This window comes from Ambystoma mexicanum, chromosome 2q, assembly GCF_040938575.1.
Source record: "Ambystoma mexicanum isolate Mex_15411 chromosome 2q, UKY_AmexF1_1, whole genome shotgun sequence".
Lineage (NCBI taxonomy): Eukaryota > Metazoa > Chordata > Amphibia > Caudata > Ambystomatidae > Ambystoma > Ambystoma mexicanum.
The window spans coordinates 335,531,398-335,552,136 of NC_090924.1; the positions used below are offsets into that span (position 1 = coordinate 335,531,398).

Genomic DNA, 20,739 nt, shown 5'->3' on the forward strand with positions numbered 1-20,739 from the left:
TGAAGACTGCAGTGTAGAAAACGGGAAGATAAAGTATTTTATCCTCTTTTCCTTTTCTCCCGTAGAGACGAAATTTACTGCCACCAGTGTTGACATAAGATTATGAGCTCGAGCAAGACTTCGCGCTACAACTGTTTCTCTGGCGGAGCGGCTAGTGTCACCCCTCCGGAAAACAACTCCTTGGTAAGAGTGCAACCAGAGCATTGCCATCTTTCCGGTCAATCTTGCATACATAACTGGAACAGCATTGAATCCCTGACGGACAAGATTAGATGCAAATATTCCTTCAATTCGTGCATTAAAAAGAAAATGTCCTGTTGGAAAACTCGCATATTTCACTTCACGTTTTGGCCCGCAAAGAGGCCTTCTACAGTGTCATACAGAATGGCCACATTGTACTGTAGCTTTTTTTGGAGCACACAAACACCCACATATCAAATGACTTGCTTTATTGGCACATTTTGCTCATGTGAAACCAATACTTGCAAACAATTCACTTATCGGACGACCGTATTCTGTCACTCTCATGTCTCTTTAATGTCAAACAGACTGGTCTAATCCTGCTGTAGTATTTTGAACAACACACAACCAAATATCGGTTTGATTTGCTATATTAACATTTTTCTACTAATTTTCAAATGCATGTAAAACATCTCAATGTGCCACTCCTTTATTTTCACTGCACAAATATCCCGCACTTGTACCTAGATAATCACTTTCGCTGATTTGAAAATGTACTAACAACAAAATCTCTCAGTAGACCTGTATATTTTCTAGTCACATGCCATCCTATAATATTACATTAAATGGCCACATTTTAGTGTGACTTTTTTTTGTAAAATACATAAACCAAATATCTGCTTAAATTCCCAAATGTCATGTCTTGTTGCATTTATTATACATGACCACCAAAGGCACCCATTGGATCCCCATATATTCATTCACACGTCGTTCTGTCTTGTCACAAAGAATGGCCACATTTTATTGCAGCATTTGTAAAGCAGCCACACTTGCTTAAAAGACAAATTCCTTCAATAGCATATTATTGCTGATTTCAAAATACATTAAAGAGGAATTCTCCTATCCGACTTGCATATTTTCACTCCACAAGTCCTCCGTGTCTCATTCCAATAGTCCTCCTATGTCAATTTTTTATGGTTTTTTGCAATGCATATAAAACCATTGGACCTGTTTATTAGGTGCCAACCGGGAAGATGTTGTCACTATATATGATTGCAGCTACAATTCCCCCCCCTGCCTCCCACTTCCCCCACTGTGTAGGGAGAAAGCCAGGGTAATGGGTCCTGAGCATCATTGCAATGTTTGCCATTACCTTCTATGGGCTGTAGGAGCAGGTGTTCTGCATTTTTTACATTTATTTGTATTGATTGCTCAAGAAGATACGATCACTTGCATTATGAAATACAGCAAATTATCGTGGGTATTGTACAGAAGGAGAATTAGTGCATTTGACACTAGAGGCTATGCACTGATTAGTCAGAACAAAATTCAACCTAAGGGCAACCGTAGGCAAAATCGTCATTTTTCCAACACCTAGAATATCGCAAAAGTACAGCTAGAATTCATCATTCTCTGCGGGGTCCAGTTTTATGTACACTTGCGAATGGTAAAGTCCTAATGCAAGCCAAACAGATCTAGGCATTTCATTCAGAGAGAGTAGTATGAAAAAGGTTTCTTCATTAAAAGATTTAATTTGGTGCAGTGGTAACCATTTTTCAGTCCGTAGCCGAGCGTTGCCTTTCTTCGGAAGGAGAATAGGGGGCATGGGGGCTGAGTGTTATTACTACAAGCCGTGTGATGCTGCGCCCAGAGGTGACATTGGGAGGATCCCTGGTCTATCCCACCATACCATGCAAGAGAGGCAGAGAGTCACCACCTAGGGCTCCTTTGGGATACTTTCCCTCTAAGGAAAGACTGTACACCAAGTACCACTCTGAAGTTTGCCCCGTCCTATGGTGTTTCACCTCATGGCAGGTTCCATCCATTCACCATAATTAACCCAAATGTCAGAATTCAGTCTCTTGACAGAAGCTATGGGGCTAGGAAATAGTGCACGGAACAGCAAGGGCCTTAATACAGACAGTACAATGCAAACATGTGAGGCATTTCGCTTGTAGTGTTTGGTTATGAGGCAGTTTGTAAGCTGAATATACGGTCTGAGGGCACAGAGGTCCTAACCCACTCACAGAACTCCCTCCCACTCCGTCTAGCTTTCCAAGCTGGCATCAGCCTTCTTCAAAACCTTGACTGTTAAAAGGAGAGACGCGGAGGCTTTTTGAAACCGAATCACCCACACCTGAAGTCAATAAAGCAGGGATGTAGAGGCAGAGGAAGGTCCAGACCACGATATGAACTGTAGACCATTCGAATGTAGTGTGGGTGTATAGAGCAGGAGGATGCAAGGTTTTGAAGACTTTTGGAGGAAAGATTTGGAGCAATGGAGGAGAAAAGAGAGTATACTTGAAATTTTAAACTGGGAATATGGTGGTCAAACTGGAATTATACTGGTGTTGTCAGACTGCATATATAGTGGTATAGTTTAGTCAAACTTGGAGTACACTGCCATTGCCGAACTTGGAGCATAAATGGATGGTCAGACTTTGAGCTTTCAAACTGCATGTAATTAGTAGGATTGTAAAACCTAGAATATAATGGGATTGGGCAAATTGGCAGTTTACTTGTATTGTCACTCTCCGTGTATACTTGGGTTGTCAAACTGTGAATATATTGAAGCTGTCAAACTGCGAGTATACTGGGATTTTCATATAGTTTGAGTATTGTATTCGCTCTCCCCTCTTGCTTCTCGACTCTTTTTGACTGCTTACTCTCTGTTCTCTCCACCTCTCCCATTCTCCCTTTTCCTATCCCCTCCCTTCCTCCCCTTGCTTTCTTCTATGCACTTACTCTATCAGAATTGTCCCTGGACCTAGTATGATAGCAACCTCGTCTGTCTCCTACATCCTCTCCTTACTTGTCGCCTCCTCCCCCCACCCCTCCCAGCACGATCTGAAATGTTGTCAGGCCTAGTACGATAGTCGCTTGTTTTGTTCCTCCCTTCCCTTTCTGCACCCCTCTCCCTCACCTTTTTGTTTTCTCTGGCTCTATCAGAAATGTCATCAGGCCTAGTATGGTAGTCCCCTGTCTGTTTCCATTTCCTTCCCACCCCCCCCCCCTTTCCTTATCTATGTCTTAGCTCTTGCACTATCTTAAATGTCATCAGGCTGAGTACGATAGTTAATTTCACATCCTTGCGGTTCATGGCCTGTAAGAATGTCATTGTATTTTCCCGTGTTCCCTCCCTTGCCTTGAAGCGCTTTGAAACACATTGGGCCTCATTACGAGTCCGGCGGTAGCCGTGCCGGAAAAACCGGCAGGCTGCCGCCGGACCGGTAATTCCATTCTGCCTCTGTGATTGCTGGAATCACCCCGGTGACCCAGTAATTTTGGAGGCGGAATTCTGTTAAGCCCCATTCCCACAATGGGGATAGGGACCATGGAAACACTGGTTCCGTCTGTGACAGAGCCAGGTGTTTCCATGTCCGCCTGCAGGCAGATGGTGTTACTTCCGCCAGGTCAGACCTGGCGGGAGTGACCCCTCCCGCTTGCAGGACTCGGAATCAGTCAGTCCGGAAACAACAGTGGCAGCGGATTTACCGCCACTGTTGTTTCCGGACCGGCTGACTTGTAATGAGGCCCATTGTGTATAGGCGCTATATAAATAAACTGTCATATCATATCATTATACTGTGCAAACTGGGATTGTACTAGGGTTGTCTGACTGCAAATGTACTTGGTTACACTGGTTGAGCAACGTAGGATTGCTACACAGAGTATGTTGGGATTATCAAATTGGATTTTTTTTCAAACCGCATGTACATTGTATTGTAATACTGGGAACACAATAGTATTGTGAAATTGGCATTATACTCGGCTTGTCCATCTGCAAATGTAATTGGGTTGCCAAACTAGAACCATACTGGGGTTGCCAAGCTGGATACCCTGAGTTGCATAGAATGAAACCAAGTCTGATGTGTGTCCAACAACCATCTTTACGGTTGTTAGTTCCAGTGCTGATGATTGTGGAAGTATTGCATTTGCACCAGGGCTAATACAATCCATTGTGGGTCATTGTGATTCAGCTACAATTACCAATGCAGGTAAAATCGTCCATTTTGTTCAGTCTTAGCAATGACACAAAATGAAGAATTTAGCCATGACCTAGCAACACAAATCTGATCATTGTGTTGACCCTAAAACCCTTACAGTTGATTTATTTGTGCCTGCACTAAACCATACGAGTTGGGTCATCTCTAAGCCAGAGGTCACAGGGGGTAGTGCTAGTGATATAGGACTTTACCAGGGGGAACCAGGCGCAACCTCTGGAGATCCCTAAATGATCGGCATGAAATCAAAGCACAGCCTGTTGTGCATCAGGGTGTGCTTTGCTCTGTGGCTAACCTCCCGCTGCTTGCTCCTGCCTGCATTCTGCATGAGGACTGTTTCACAAAAGAGAATCTTCAGTGCAAAAGCATTTTATGCAGACAGGTTCACTGTTGCGATTCAGCTCTCATGCAGGGAATACTAATGTTTTGCTCACTTGCATTTGCGCACAGCTCAGCCAAGTGGACAACGTTTTTTGTGAACATGCTCCCTTGATTGTAATGCATTTGTGAAAATCGGCCAAATGCGTAATTCTAGCGCATTAGCTAGTAGTTGAGGGTGTGTCTTTTCAAAAAAGCCTCTTTTCAATATTCTCTCTTCTACTTTTTCTCCTTATTTATGTTGTGTTATGCATTATGAGATGTTTTTTTCTTCTTTTTCTTCTCTTTTGGACTCAATCTTGTGACCAGGTTTGTAATTTTATGAAGCTTGTTTATTTCTAATTGTATTGCAATGCAAACTTTATTGGTGAAAATAAAAATGAAAAAATATCAGAAAAAAAAGCCACAATAAATTGTTACCATTCTCTAGGACATAGTGTACCATATGTAGAATATGTTTTTCTTTCGAATATGAAGGTCAATTTGGAGATTTAAACCAAAAAAAAAATATTTGAAAAGAACAAAAGTGAAAATATGGGGGTCCAATGGACGATTTTGCATCTAATTTATTTTGACCTCCACGATATGTAGTAGTACACCAATCTAGTTGATGTTTTGATGTGCGTATTAAAAGATGCTGCAGATGAATGTGGCCAATCTGTGAGAAAGAATACCATATGGCCAACTCGCTAACATCTGTGGGCAAAGTGGTGCGAGGGCAACTGGCCCCCGCTCCCCTGGGCCAGCAGATTTCATCTGTTAACGCACTCCCAGCCCTTCCATACATATTCAAGTGAGGGGTGCATTTCCACACTTTGGGGTTACTCACTCAAGATGGGTGGGATGCTGCAGACAGCACCCTATCAACGTGGGATCATTGAGCACGTTTGCAGTGATAGGCCTTGAATAAAAAGCTAAAAAAACTCGGGTAAAGGGATAGGGTTTTCTATTTAGGGCAGGGTTACGTTGCCAAAGGCCCGTTATAATGCAACTCCCCTGTGCCATGGGAGAGGAGGGACCGGCGAATGTGATGTGATCTGGGCACACCTTTACCTGCAGTCTGTTTCACACTGCTTCATAGTAGTGGCTTGGCATGCACAAAAAGTGACGGACAGCTCGTCTGCATTCTGAAACTGGCCGATATATTGACTGCAATAGCACAGAACAATGGGTTTAAGAAAAATACACTTTAACACATGTTGAAGCCTTTTCTAGTTAGGAACACATTAATAACTTTTTAAAGGTTGTTTTAAAAAAATGCAATTCTAGACCTACAAGAATGTTTTCAAACGTGCATCTTCCAGAGGTCTTTAGTAAAAAGGAAATCGAGCCACCTAGGTTACATAATAAAGAGTCGTCCAGGGGAACTCGTTGATTTTAGATTTTACTTTAACCTGCGAGTTTTCTGTCACTAAACGTCTCCCTGTCATAAATACACCAGGAAGGTGGAGGGGGAGGCAAAAACGATTTAATGTCACTGTCTGAAAGGTTATGCCTTAGTCCCTCAGATGCCACACACAGTTACTTCCGTGTTAACCGGTGCAAACACGTTATTTGTTGCACAACTCCAGAACTGCCAGAGATCTGCCGAAACGTGCTGCCTAGCAGGTCTGCAGGATCAGCAGCAGGAAGGGTGAAAACGGCCAAACGAGAGCTAAAGTTGCACAATGTGTAATCCTATGAGCAAAAGAATGTTTGTTACTCATTGTCCTTCCTCTCTTCATTGCAGACGAGAATGGAAACCTCCTTCGGTCCTACCTTCCCTCCAGTTACCACAATTACTAAACGTAAGCCTTACTCTGGAACATTGTTGTGAACTTTGCTTCGTGCAATTCATCTTATTAATAAATGTCAGATCTCCCTGCACACTAAGAAGGAAAGCTGATCACTTAGGCTGTGCACATGATAATGTCTTGGATGGAGAACAATATTTTCTGCACCGCTGGGTTTTTGGTGGCAGTCTGATGGGAAAGGGGTCAGCAGCAGAACAGATGCCTGCTTGCAGTGTCTTGAGAATATGTGTGGTGTGTTTTATTGTATGCTAGCAACTGCTTTTTCCCGGGTCTTCTATTGCAGGGTCTGCAACCTGCGGGTTCTCCAGATGCTCTGGACACTCCCATTCTTTTTTTACCATTGACTGTGCTGGCTAGGGCTCAGGCGAGTTGTAGTACAACACATCTGGAGAGCCAAATGTCACAGACCCCTGTTCTGTTGCCTATGAAGGAAGTTGTAGATGTGCATCCCTTTTGTGTCATTAAGAGGAAATGATAATTCAACAGATATGTGTATTGCAGGGATTTGTTTAGAAGGCAGCAGGCAGCATGGATGGATGATGCATCCTCATAGTCTAACTGGTGAAACAAGTCAGGTTATCGAACTGTGGAGGAGCAGCCTTCCTGGATGATTACTACTCATCCTTTTTACGCTTGCCCTTTTTTATTTTATACACATTCCCTAATGAATTCCAATGCTGCAAAAAAGGATTATATATGAAAAATAGGCTACAGAAATATTGCTACCTGTCAAGATGTGAAAAAAATAATCCATTTGTTAAACCCTTTGACCCCCCCAAAAACACCAATCAAATCTATTGATGCCTCTTCCGAACCCTATGCCGACCCCCTGAAAGCACTTAATATTTATTCTGTTCAAGAAATCTTCCATGGGTTACGTGGGTGAATTACAGATGTTCGAGGCTAACACTTTCCATTTCCCCACGCCGTGTGATGGAGCGCAGCCTGTTCTACCCACCAATCGCCATTCCTCTAGCTTAGAAAGTCAACCTATGTGCATATGCTCTCCTTTATCTTTTTAGGTCAGTGTTCTTTTTTTGCACTGAACAAGTCTGAGCAGAGGTGAGCCTGTTCTGTTCGACATCCCAGCACTGCCTCTTGGAGCCTTTTCTTAGTGTAGTAAATTGTCATCCTGTGCAACCCCCTTTCCTGGACTTTCAAATGCGTAGCACTGCAGGGAGAGGGTGGGCCTCAAGAAATCCTTGATCTCCACTAGTCTGGCACATAAAGCCATGTTAAAAGACGGGCACTAATGGGTCTGACCCCGCGCCTTCTCAACGGTGCCTGAACATTTTCGGCACCATTTCTGGGAGCAATTCTTAGAGTAATAGCGGAAGAGGAAGGAAGTCATTGACTGGGCATCTACCTGTTTAATGGCACTCTGCTGTGTTCATCAACCTTCCTAGTGTAAGAGGAGACTGCAGCTTCTGCTGTTGTAGCTCAAGTACTTGAAGTACCTCTCTTAATGCTGCATAACCAATCTTGCAGCACTGCATCGGTACCCACCAACTTGTCCAAGCGTATTGGCAATGCCTCCACATAGTGTCTCTACCCATCTGAAGACACTTGAAACGCTGGGAAAAGGGACTACAATGTACTGCCTTTCAATGTTTCTCAAATTCTGCAACAGTACCTTCCCAAGCCTCCCCAAGTTCCAAATGTATATACTTGAGCTATTTAGAATGTGTCTGCCTGTTTCATTTTCAACCATCGCCCTGACCATGTTTCACACACAATCTGATCTCTGTTGGTTTCCCATTGTTAAAAGATCACAATTGAAGTCCCTGTGCATCATACACTTGGACGGAGTTGCATCAGCCCATATTTCATTGTGGAAAAATTCCCAAGAAACATCATACCACACAAATGTACTCTTTGAAAAATGGGCGCGCATGCCTTCTCAGACTAAGCTTGCAAAATGTGGAACTCTCTCCCATCCGATATCCATGAGTTACAAGACCATCTAGCCTAAGAAAGGTGCTTGAAACCGGACTGTTCTCACCAGTTATCTAAATCGGATCATAGCCTCCTTCAGACTAAGTTCCATTTATATGGCCATCACCAGAGCCGAGATATCCATGGGTGAATGTTGCGCTTTAAAAGTCCTAAATTAATGAAATAAGTAAATGTACATTTGCCGAGAAAAAACATGGCACTTTAAACGCTTCCACCACCCAGAACTGGTTGGTCCTGCACTGCTGAGTCCTTGGGGCCAAGAAGAGTTTAAATGAGTTGGCGTAGCTATTTGTCAGCAGCTGGCCCTGATAGTCGGTGGGTTCCCTGGGAAGCTCAACACACACACGGTCTAGTCATAGAACATCAGAACATAGTTCTTGAAGTAGGTTTTACAGATGATTTGAACTATAACATGTAAACCATAAGTCACAGGGCAGGTTTGAAAAAATGAATAAGAAAAGACAGTATGATGTGATGGTATTTGAGAAACTAGCGTGCATACTGTCATTTGGTGTCCACCTATTTTACATTCTTCATTTCAAAGAAAATCCACATGTGCTAGCTGTATCAAATGCATGAAGATATTCCTTAATAGATTGATTTGTATTTAATTGAAACCCCATTTCAGTAACCATCTCACCGACACTCTTTTATGGCATACTGGCTACATCCCACATTTCTGTCAGCCTCTGCCATTTTACGGCACTAGAACTTCTTGTCGCCAATATTGCTTTCAGTTCTAACTTACTGTTGGTTTTAGGAGATTTCAAAAATTAATTTAGACATTTTCAACCCGATGAGGTACCTTTAGGCAATATTTGTGACTCCCTTAACCTGCCCCCCTATAATCTCAAAAGTGCACACTTGGCTTCCAAGGGCATCCTACTGTTCAACACTGCAATTCCCCCCTGCTCCCCACCACTCCCCTGTCTGGTTAGACCACATGTTTGTGTGGAGTAACACTTGGAGCGTTCCAAGTGCCAGATGCAATGACCAATAAACAATCTCAGACCCAAATAACCAGACCGACTCAAAGAATATGGCAAAATACTACTTTATTATCAGCTCAGATAAAGTAGGGAAACCTGGTGAACAAACAGATTGCCGCTCACTCACTCTCATTAACATTTCTATTATACAAAGGCTTTACACCTCGATGTGCGTCAGCTATGGCATCACCCTCCGTGGCAAACAGTAAAAACCTATTGAATAGAGAGATTGGTTAAGGGAACATATATACCTATACTTTGTTTAGGTGTTAGTAACATAATTGGCTGCTCCCTATCTAGTAGCACGCCTTGAACTACCTATTACTACATATAATACGGATTAATAGCAGAATAACAGCAGCAGATTGGCTTCTGCAACAATGTATGGTACACTGATTCATAGGCCCATATGATTGGTTGGTATTTTCGCCCAACCATGCACATTCGGCTCATTGGCAGCATGTAAGCAAAACAAAACCCAGGTGCGGAGAACAACATCAGACCACTGCCCATTTGGTCAATTAGCCTACCAGCTCTCATCAATTAGGCCCTAAGCCAAGGCTTCTTCTCTGTAATTGACCTTGCTTACTGTTCTCTTCCTTGGTACTCTTAAGGGAGTGTAGGTATATCACGATCTTCAGTTGGAGCTTAATGAATAAGCCCTGTTTTCGAGTCTTGCACTACATCTGAGGAGACCATGATTTTGTCAATTTTGACCTTTTATTTAGCACTATTTAATTCAATTAAGCAGTGTGCTATTATTTCTCTTGGCCTCTAGAGACTTGGTTGCTCTGTCTTTTATATGCTTTCTGCATCTTTAATTGCTCAATACTTGGCACTTGCAAATGTTTTCGCCTTCACTTAATCTAAGAGAAAAATGTCATGCATATGTAGCTTATCCACTTTGACTCCCATTGCCTCTTGATGTTGCATCCTTGATCCCAAGCCAAACGGATATTCTTTGTTGTTCGCACAAAGCTGTTTTTCTAGTGCAGGTCAGCTCTGCAGTTCTGGTCTCTCTCTCTTCAAGGCTTATTGTTTATTTTTATACAGAGTCGACATCCATCTTTCCATCATGGCCGCTTTACTCATGTTATATTTTCTCCTGCAGCAAGCTTCTGTATGTGTCATCTACCTTGCGTTTCTGCGAATAAACATTTGCTAATTCTCTTCTTACTTAACTTCTTAGTCTATATGATTTCTTTTGTATTTGCATACATGTTTCTCTTGTTACTTCAGTAACATCTTCATTCTTTGAGTATTCGCATATCGTTGCAGTGCGTCCTCGTGTCTATCTTCACAAGGTCACTTTTCTCTGGTCTGATTTCACCTATCGCTCTTCTTTATCCAGTGGTATATGTGTATGCAGACATCCTTCCACGTCAGTGTGAGTGTAAATTCGATACGGTTGTCTGAGTGCATAACATCTCTCAAATCTTCGATGCGGTATTGGGGCAATACCTACAGTGCTCTCTTGCTGTTCTTCCAGTATGACAGAGATGAGGAGGCAGGCACTAGAGATGATGTGTACATTGGCCTCTCTACACTTGGTTCCTTTTAACTTTTCCATTTCCTCCTATTCCCACGCTCCCTCTCAAAACCCCAGCTTTTGATGGAAGCAGTTCTTCTGGTCCCTGTCGAATGATCACTATATACTCGATCCTCTGTCCTTCCTCCTTCCGCCATTGATCCTTTCAGCTGCAATCACTTGCCTCTGCCTTATAACAACAAGGCCACCCTCACCTTTGGCACACTTCCCCCTAGAGAAATTATGCAAATCACTGTCTAGAAAAGTCCCTTGGTTTTCTAACACCCTACAAAAATCCAAGGCAAGAACCTTAGCATACAAATAAATGAAAAAGTTCCTACCAACTGAAAAATCATATACATCAACCCTTTAAAAAAATACCACGTTCTGATCCGGACAGCTAAAAGAGATTTCTACTCAAAGAATAATCTCGGTATCCAACAACCATAAGTCCCTCTTTGAGGTGATCAAGATCTTTGCACTCCCCCACAAGGCCCCTTAATGCCCCTTCCCCCACCTACTTTGTGAATAGGTTTACCAACTTCTTGAATAACAGTATTCTCAAGATAAGGTTCTGCATATGATTTCCAGAATGGAAGCTCCAAAATCGGCACCCCTGCACCCTACCCTTTTTTATCTGGCACCCTTCCCCCTTGCTTCCATTTCACGTATGCTTGGCTCCGTCAAACACATTGCCTCCTCGGCTCATCCATTCCCCTTCTCTGTTTTGCTATTCCAAGCCATTTTGACCCTACCTCACCATTTTGACCTACCTTCTTCAAACATTCTATAATCCAGCCTCATCTTAAAAACCCCAGCCTCGCTCTGCTCGCACCTGAAAATTACAGGCTGATCCCATTGATATCCTCACCAGGAATTCAAAGTCGTTTACGTCCCTAGCCACTAAACGCCTGCAGACATTCACCTTGAACCATTCCCTCCTAGATGATTTGCAGTCTGTGCTTCAACCTGGTTATTGGATGCAATAGTTATCTTTTCACTTTGGGGTGAAGTGTTGATGGTGATGGATCAACACAAGGCCATACTTGTTTGCCTGTTAGACCTATGTGTTGCCATTGACATGGTGGACCCTTGTATTCTGCTTGATGGTCTCAGTTGGGTCGCACAGGTAGGCAACCTAGCCATCCAGTGGTTCAAACCCTTTTTTCTTGTACAACCCACAAGTCTGTTGGGGTTGACATGCTTCTCCTTTCTCCCCATCGGCAGTGTACACCAAAGATACTCTTTTCAATTTCTCTTTAACAAAGATCTGTGCAACAGAAAAAGGGGTATTAATTGTGCCTGGATGACACCCAATTTTACCTTTGCATGACCTACTTTCCCTCCCAATCTCACACTCTGGAAACCTGTCCCGGCGCCATTCACTACTGGATGTCTTTTTGCTGGCTTAAGCTCAATCAGGCCAAAACATAAATCTTGTTCTTTTGGGCCTTTATTTGTTCTTCTTCTTACTCTTTTCATTCCTAACCACTTTTTCTACCTCCTCCTCCTCTTCAAACAGAATTTGGATTAGCTCGGCTATGTCCCTCATCCCCCACATCAATAAAATAAAAAAGACCTACTTCTTTCACATGAGGAAATTAAAACTCATTCTATGATTGGTTCCTCTAGCTCCAAAAACAATGTTTCCCCTTCCCCTGAGAATGACTGTTCTGATAATACCAATTCCCTCTTGGCTAGCCTCCCCAACTGCTCCATTCACAATCTGCAACTAGTGAAGAATGTCACTGCCCGCCTTTTGCGCCTTATCTTCGGTCTCTCTAAGAGAGCTTGCATCTCCAAAGCTCTGGACTGGCTCCCTGTGCCAGATTAGATTATCTTTAAAACCCTTTGCCTAGTCGACAAAGACTTGTATGTGGCTGCTCTCTCCTACCTGAGGGCAAAATCCAGCACTGCACACTTCAATGCACTCTTGGGTCCTTTGACAAACTCCTCCTTTCTGTTTTGTTCCTGCTCTTTCAGAGGGGGAAGAGCCTTTAGTTTCTGGGGCTCCAACTACAATAAAAGCTTCCTCTTGACCACTGGGTAGAGTCCAATCATCTTCTCTTTAGCAGTTGCTTTAAATCTCTAAGGAAAGCTTCCCTGGTCCCATCAAAATGTCTGCACACACCAGCACCAATAGGCGGCCCGTGATAGTGTAAACTATATAAATCGAGTCACTACCGCACTCCCTCCTCACAATTAGCACATTGTGTTAAATGTAAATCATTGAGTTTTATACATTCATTTATAAAAGAAAGTCGAAAAGAAGCATCTTAACATATGTTTACTTTATTATATAAAGTGGGAATAGGGCACAAAAAAGAAGAGGAAGATGAGAAGGAATTAAAAAGGTTGGGTAGGAGCAAAAACAGTCATGGGGATTTTTCAAAACCGATGGTAAATAAAATAGGACAAAAACCGCACAATTCACTAAGCTGGCTTTAGCTGAAATTGCCAAAAAACCTTTTATTTGGATAGCTTGCACTTAGATGGCTGTGCTGAATTCAGCCTGCAGTGAGTTTACCGTTCATTAAACGTTGTAGAGCCAGTGAGTCACAATAAGTACGCTTGTTACCAGACCAAGGATATGGGTCTCCACTGGAGCCCACATGCTCTTGCGCAGGAGTTATTCTTTCCAGTAGAGGATTCAAAACACAAATATCCAAAAGTCTTAGTTAGTCTTACTTTGAAAGATATGGCAGTCTCAAGGGTCTAGAAATCACCCAGTACATAAAACAAGTAAAGTTGTTGCTAACCAGTGGAAAGCCACTGGTTTCTAGATCGAATAGTCTCAGCTATTCTGAATAGCCATTTATCCCTGGAAGAAGCCTGCCGCCTCTATTGTTGAAATTCAGGTTCATGGGGCTGAGTGCCCCAATGTGCCAAGATTCCTGATGTGGTGACAACAATTGGTGTCAATGGGCCAAAAACAAACTGGACAACAGTGGGTGTGAAGGGGATCCAGCACCTTCAACAGCCCACACCTGCGCCTTGGTGAACCCTCTGGCGCCAACCAGATGCCCAGCATGGTTGTATTCATAATGGTGCCAGCTGCTGAACACCACAAGGCCTATACTCTTTAATGGGGCTCATGCTATAATTCCTTAGTCCTAACCAGCTGGAGACCACAGGGTCTAAAAACAAGGGGCCAGCTGTTGTGGTCAGGAGAATGTTAGTCATCACCAGATTTCTCTGGACAAAGTCCAGAGATGTCTAGGTGGGGACCATCAGTGTCTGCGATGTTAAGGAACTTAGACCTGTCACTACCGATCATCTCTCTGTCTTATTCAACCTCCCTCTCAACTGGTATTTTCCTAGCCTATTACTAATGGCCGCAATCATACCGCTCCTAAGGAAACCAAGTGCTTCCCCTAACAACCTCTCATTCTACAGATGTATCTCCCTCCTTCTGAAAAATCCCCTCAAGGTTTGTCCTCAACCACTTAGTTAACAACCTCGAGCTACACCCCCTCCAATCTGGATTCCTGTCCACATACTTCTCTGAGACTGCTCTCATCTATGTCCCCAGTTCTCTTACCACTGCTCCACACTCTCGCCTCTCCTAAATTCTCATCCATCTATATCTTCCGCTGCATCTAAACTGTAAATCATCCCTCTCTCTTTCAAACGCTCCCTCTTTTGCTTAAAGTACTCGACTGGGTGTCCTCTCTCGTAGTCGGCTCATTCTCTATCACATGGGACTCCATCACCACCTCCACAAAACACCTTGCAGTGGGGGTTCTTCAAGGTTCAGTCCTAGGGCCACTTCGCTTCACCCTATTCATCTCCTTCCTCGCCTGTTTCTTCTTTGGTTTTAACTATAACCTCTTTGACAACAATATTCATATGTTCTTCTCTTGTTCTTCCTTATCCCCTGCAGTCTTTGAACTCCTTACCAACTGTCTAATCCTCATCCACCCTTAGATGGCGCTATACTGCCTCATGCTCAACTCTTCAAAAAACAGAAAGCCCTCTTGCTTTCTGCCTCCCATGCCAACCCCACTCTACTTTCCTCTGTCTCTAACTCCCTGAGCTCCTCACCCATGCCTTCTCCTGCATTTGCTCTTTTTATCTAATTGCCCTACTGTTATGTTATGTTATGTTCCTTGGCATTTATATAGCGCTCTATATATCATTGATATGACCTCACAGCACTGGTAAATTGAACGCCGGAACCGTAGTTCTGGTCAGTAGAGAGAGGTAGAGTCTTAGGGTGCTTGGGTGCACCGGATATGTGAGCAGCTGATGTAATTCTAGTGTTGGGTGTGGTTCAGGAGAAATCGGTTGTATGTGTCCATTCCATCCACTCTATCCATTTCATCCATTCCATCCACTATCTGTTTTCATCCACGCTATCCAATCCATCCACTCTGTCCATTTCATCCACTCTGTCCATTTCATCCATTCCATCCGGTCTATCCATTTCATCCATTCTATTAATTTCGTCATTCCATCCTTTTCATCCATTCCATCCTTTTCATCCATTCCATCCACTTTATCCATTCCATCCCCTCTATCCATTTCATCCAATCCATCCACTCTATTAATTTCATCCATTCCATTTACTCTATCCATTTTATTCATTCCATCCATTTCTTCCATTCTATCTGGTCTATCCGTTTCATCCATTCCATTCACTCTATCAATTTCAGTGATTCCATCCACTCTCTCCATTTAATCTATTCAGAATTCTGAATTTGAATTCTGAATGGTGCCGGTGCATCAGACCTCCCCATTCCCATTGAGCCCTATGGGGCTGAAATGGGAATAGCGAGCATTTTTTTCTGGCGCCCGCAAATGGGCAAATACCGGGTCCTGCGGGGCCGGAATGCCCTGCTAATTGCCCATTCGCAGGTGCTGGAAAAATTCACAAATTTAGAGGCAGCCTGGCAAACTTGTAATGAGGCCCAGGGTCATTGGAACCCTTTTTGTTGGATTTAAACTTGTGTGTTGAACCTGAACATTTTAGCACTTGTGAATAAGAGACAGTATCCTTTGCACTGTGAAGTTTATTCAGAGTGTGAGGGCTAGAATAGGATTACGGACACAGGACGTAGGTTTGTTTGGACAGACTCATTCATTTTTGGTTGCGGTAGGGAAATTCCTACTAGAATAGGGCTAGTGAGGTTTTTTCTAAGCCCATTTCTTTTAAATAAAAGTTTGTAAGTGCTCCCCACAATTAGTATAGGGTTATGTGACGTATCTGAGGATGCCGTACCTTCTCCCCTAGAGGGAGACCTTTCCATGGGGCCAGGGTGGTGCACAATAGCCTCCCTGGGGGTGGTACACAGGGGGAGGGTCACATGGGAGAGGAAGCCCCTTATGGCATTAGGGATGACCTTTCACAGAGAACGCAGTAAAATCCTGCTTTACATGAAACCCCCTCCTTACCAAAGTCCAACCCCTTTTCCCTATCTTTAGATAGGGCCAACATTCTTTATTGTACAGTCAGTCAACCTAATATCTCAGATCTGACTAAAATACCATGGGGACACTTGATTTTCCATTTAAGGATTATAACAGTACTATCAAGAAGATGCACAGGAGGATACCGATCACTCCAGAGATCCAGAATGAACTGTCCACTCATCTGCAAACTGTGATTGGTCAAGAACAACCAAACAGGGAATGCAGAAGTTCAAATCCCTGACAGCTGATGAGCAGCTGCCACAATGGCATTAACAAATCAGTTAAAGAAGGGGGAGACGCCACGCACAGAAGACAGAGGTGCAGCGCTGGAAGTCCAGGAAGAAGGGATGCTGCAAGCAACTACACAAGGCAAACCTGAGCGTTCCCCAAACCAGAAAGCTGCAAGTCAGAGCAGGGCTGCTGCGAGAAGGACGCGAAAGGCAGCGAAGCGACGAGCAGCAAAGACAAGTCCCTGAGAGTTACGAAGCCTCAAAAGAGAGCCCTGTTCTGCGGAAGACACAAACCAAGAGAAAAGGTATGCGGGCATACCGAGAAGAGCTGGAGGTCCGGGGAAACCTGGGGAGAAGAGTGGAAAGCACAGGGACATTGAAAGCAGCTTGCGAGTCACGGACACGCAGCCCCATGAGAAACCAAGAAGGAGAGGGACTGGGACCGTAAAAATAACCAAAGGAGAAAGAGAACCACAGGCTTGGTAGGAGAGTGAACCAAGCCATGGTAACCACATATTGCGAGTCTGGTACCCGCACCCATATAAGAAACCAATTCCGAAAGGCACAAGAGGGTCTGGGACCCTGAAGAATATTGAGACATTTGATAGGAGAAGACATATTTGGCAGAAGAGTAAACCAAGTTGTGCTGTTGCCAAATTGCCAGTCTCCGACCCGCACCCATATGAAACAAGAGGGTTTAGGACCCTAAGGTGTACTGATAAATTTAAAAGGGAAACGCGTACTTGGACTTGGCAGGATAGTAAACGAAGTCACAGTGTTGCCGCACTGCGAGTCTGGGACCTGCACCCATTTGAGGTTCAAATAAGAGAGTCTGGGACCCTACGAAAAAATGAGATTGTCCAGAATGAAGTGTACATTTGCCAATACAATAAATCCACGTTTGGTGCTCTCACCCATGTGAAGGCCTCAGAGTAACCAGTTAGAAGGCAGGGGAAGGTGCCAGACCATGGTTACTGAGACATCGATGGTTAAGAATCTGAAGATTTGTTTTTCCTTTTAACACTTGAGACTTTGAAGTGGCAAGATCTGTCACTACTAATTTACTTTGGAGTTTGGAGTTCTTGCACGTTAGTCATTAGTTAATTGTGTTAGGGTCAGAAGTAGGGTTTTGGGACGCGACAGTGACACACTATTTTTATCTGGACATTCACACAGTTTTCCTTGGTTTTCTTGGAGGCAGGGAAACCCCTCTTAGTTTAGAGATGGAAAAGACCTTTCTCCAACACCTTTACTTTTATGAATGAAAGTTTATAACCAAAACAATACCATGCTTGTATCCGAGCCTTACTCCTGCACACTAACAGTTAGTAGAGAAATACAAGATGGTGTCCGAATAGGCTCAGACACTCCCGTCCCCTGCACACCTGTATGCTGAAGATCAGCCAATAATTAATGAAGAAATTGCAAACAATTCTTATGATAAATAAGTACATGGGGGGGGAAAATAATTCAATAGAGCCAATTCTGTGTGTGGTTGGTCTTTGTATTTTTCAAATGAACGGCACAACGCGTTTCGGGATATGTCTCTCTTTGTCAGGTGCAATTGATCTACAATACAACATTGTATACAATAAATCTCGGTTTTTGACCGTAGAAAAATGTTTTTGTTCATATTTCGTATCAAAGTGAAGATAACGATAAACAGATATTAATCTTTGAGGCGAGTCAATCAAAATTGCACTTCCACTCCAATTCTATGTCAATTCACGGTGTCATGCGTGTGGGAAATCGGCCCGTGATAATGGCCATTGTGACTGCATTACTAGATGGTGGAATAGAGTAGTACGGAAAACTTAGTAGTGATTAGAGCAGTGAAAGAGAAAAACCCGGATCACCTAAATGGAGAATTAATGGTGCTTAAGCCTAAAAGTGCAGAGAATTACCTGAGCAGATACTTGAGACGGCTCAGTCTACGTCAGTAGGTCATATGGAAAAATAATGCGGGACTGGCTTTTCGGGAGACCTGTGTGTAATGGTTATAGAAGGTAAAGAGACCCGAACGCGCAAAAACATCTGGAAAGTGACATGTAACAACAGAAATGTGGAGAGCGAGAATGATATTTACCCAATTGCAAATAATGCACGTGAGTTATGCTGAGAAATCTCAGTTTATCAATGAAGCCATTAGAACGTCGTTTGATGGTTCAATATGTCAAAGGCAGCGTTGGCGGTATAAGTGCTGCAGCACATATGGTTGTCTTAAATGACAAGAAGATCCACGCGAGACAGCACTTAGACATGGATTAATAAAGTGAATTTGCAGAACAAAGCGTATACATCTAAACTTACAACTGTGACTTACTGTTTAATGCCGAAGAGGATTTGTGTGAGCTGACTGATTTAGAGTAGCGCAATGCTAGCAGCCGTAGTCGGAGTTGTTAGTGCAACTATGGCAACCATGAGGAGAAATAAGACGGACATTCCAAGCGTGATGGAATAGAAAGAGGACTAGATAGTCTGGAATTGTATGTAATGAAAAATGTGGAAAGTAAAAGTGTAGTGTGAGGATAAAGCGCCCATTGTGAGTGATATACATGCAGAAAAGAGATAAGTGTGGAAACAGTGTATAAGGCAGTAACCCCCGTTAAACGGGGCGGATTCTAAGATATTGCATGTATAACATGTGTGGAATTCATGGCATACAGTTAGAGTACAATAGTTGGTAAAAAAAGTGTATATTGTACGCTCCTCAATGAGACAGTGAGGAGTAACGAGAGGGCTTGAGTGGTTCGGATAATGTGTTGAAGCCTACATTTAGGTAGTACTTGCTAGAATATTTAGTTTGAAGACATCAGTTAGTAACCAGAAAGTTTATATTATAAATTATCCATAGTTTAGAATGGTACACCAACTTTCTTGGCTACAAATGTATCTGAGACATTGTGTGCACAATTCTTCCCTGTCAAAGCTTCACTAATTCACAGAAACAAATATGGTAAGTTTACCCTCCCGCTATTTACTAAAAACGGTAACGCTGTAAATGAGTTTTGATTTACTGATTGTAGTGGGTAGAGATTTTTGTATAGGCCTAGTTTAGTTAATTTAAGTCGGCTTTAGGTCTGTACACCTCAAACATAGACTGCACTGTCCCGGGCACTCAGTCTCTGCCTCCCCCGGGTTGAGAGTAGCTGGGTACTGGATTTTTGTTTCTTGCACTAAGGCCCGCCCCCTCAGGCCCACTTACATGGCAGTTGTTCGGGTGGCAGTGGGCCAAGGCATGTTGCAGGGTCCCCGTCATGCTCCCTCCACTGCAAGCTTGGATCCTCACCCATGAGAAACTGCCACATTGGGAGTTGGATGGAAAACATTGAGACAGATGTTCCCACAAGCATCTGGCAGGCACCTCACCTATAGCTGGCATAAATGTTAAGGAATTGCCCCAGCTCCAGAACCAGCTACAGTTTACCTATCTTGTCTGGGTTTATAGCTTCAGGGTCCCCCAGGCCCGGAATGAATGGCATCCACCATCTTGTTTGGGGCAGCCAGCCTGAATCCTGGGACCCTGAGTTGGTGGTGGAGGGTAGACTCTAGGGTTGGAAGGTAGATGGTTAAGAGTAACCAGTGAAGGTCAGAAGCCAAACCCTATTCCAGATAACATTTCTTTTAGTGTTTTTACCTTCTCTGCAGTAGTTTAGGCCAAGAGGTCTTGTGGTGGGTTGAATGGCATTGTACTATATCTCCTCTACCCCTCTCCAGCACTTGAACTTGCACTGTGACTTAACGCCCCTGCAGAGCGATGCTGAGCGCTGCCTAAGCTTAGATTGAAGAGGTTTTCAAAACACTTACCCGCCTTTGTTAAATTTAGCTCTGTCTCTGAGGTGGCATCATTTATTGCACGTGGGCAGTGGAAGGACAGGGTAGAGCAGTACGTGGAGGGCAGGGGAGACTTTGATTACATGGTTATGCGGTATGCTCATGTAAAGGTGCCAAGATTTGATGGAACCATAATGATAAAACTGAAAATCAAGCTCTGAGGATGATGCCGACTAATATACGGCCAGTGAGGACCCAGCAGTACTCCCACTCGAGGTGATCATCCTTTTGGTTGCATTTGGAAACCGGTGTGCAAATGCTAGATATTCGTCAATTGTTTTTAAAACATTTTTGTTATTGAATTTAGCTGAGAAATTCAACTTCTATCAAATTTAACAATTCATTTACATTTTGCAGAAATAAAAGCAAGATATATAAAATATTTTTTTTTTTTGAGGGGAAAACGGATACCAAGTGTACAAAGTTCCAAAGAGG

The 20,739-nt window shown here is 43.3% G+C and overlaps 1 protein-coding gene across 2 annotated transcripts in view; it reads left to right on the top strand.

Annotated features, from left to right (window-relative positions):
* Positions 1-20,739, top strand: part of TRAF7 (TNF receptor associated factor 7) — a 932,052-nt gene that overhangs the window by 53,126 nt on the left and 858,187 nt on the right. Inside the window, exons 2-3 of one of the 2 annotated variants that reach the window (XM_069647334.1) lie at positions 66-183; positions 6,292-6,349. In XM_069647334.1, coding sequence (XP_069503435.1) covers positions 103-183; positions 6,292-6,349 — 139 coding nt within the window. In that variant the 5' untranslated portion in view covers positions 66-102. The remainder of the gene's footprint in view (positions 1-65; positions 184-6,291; positions 6,350-20,739) is intronic. The other variant, XM_069647335.1, reaches the window with a different exon arrangement.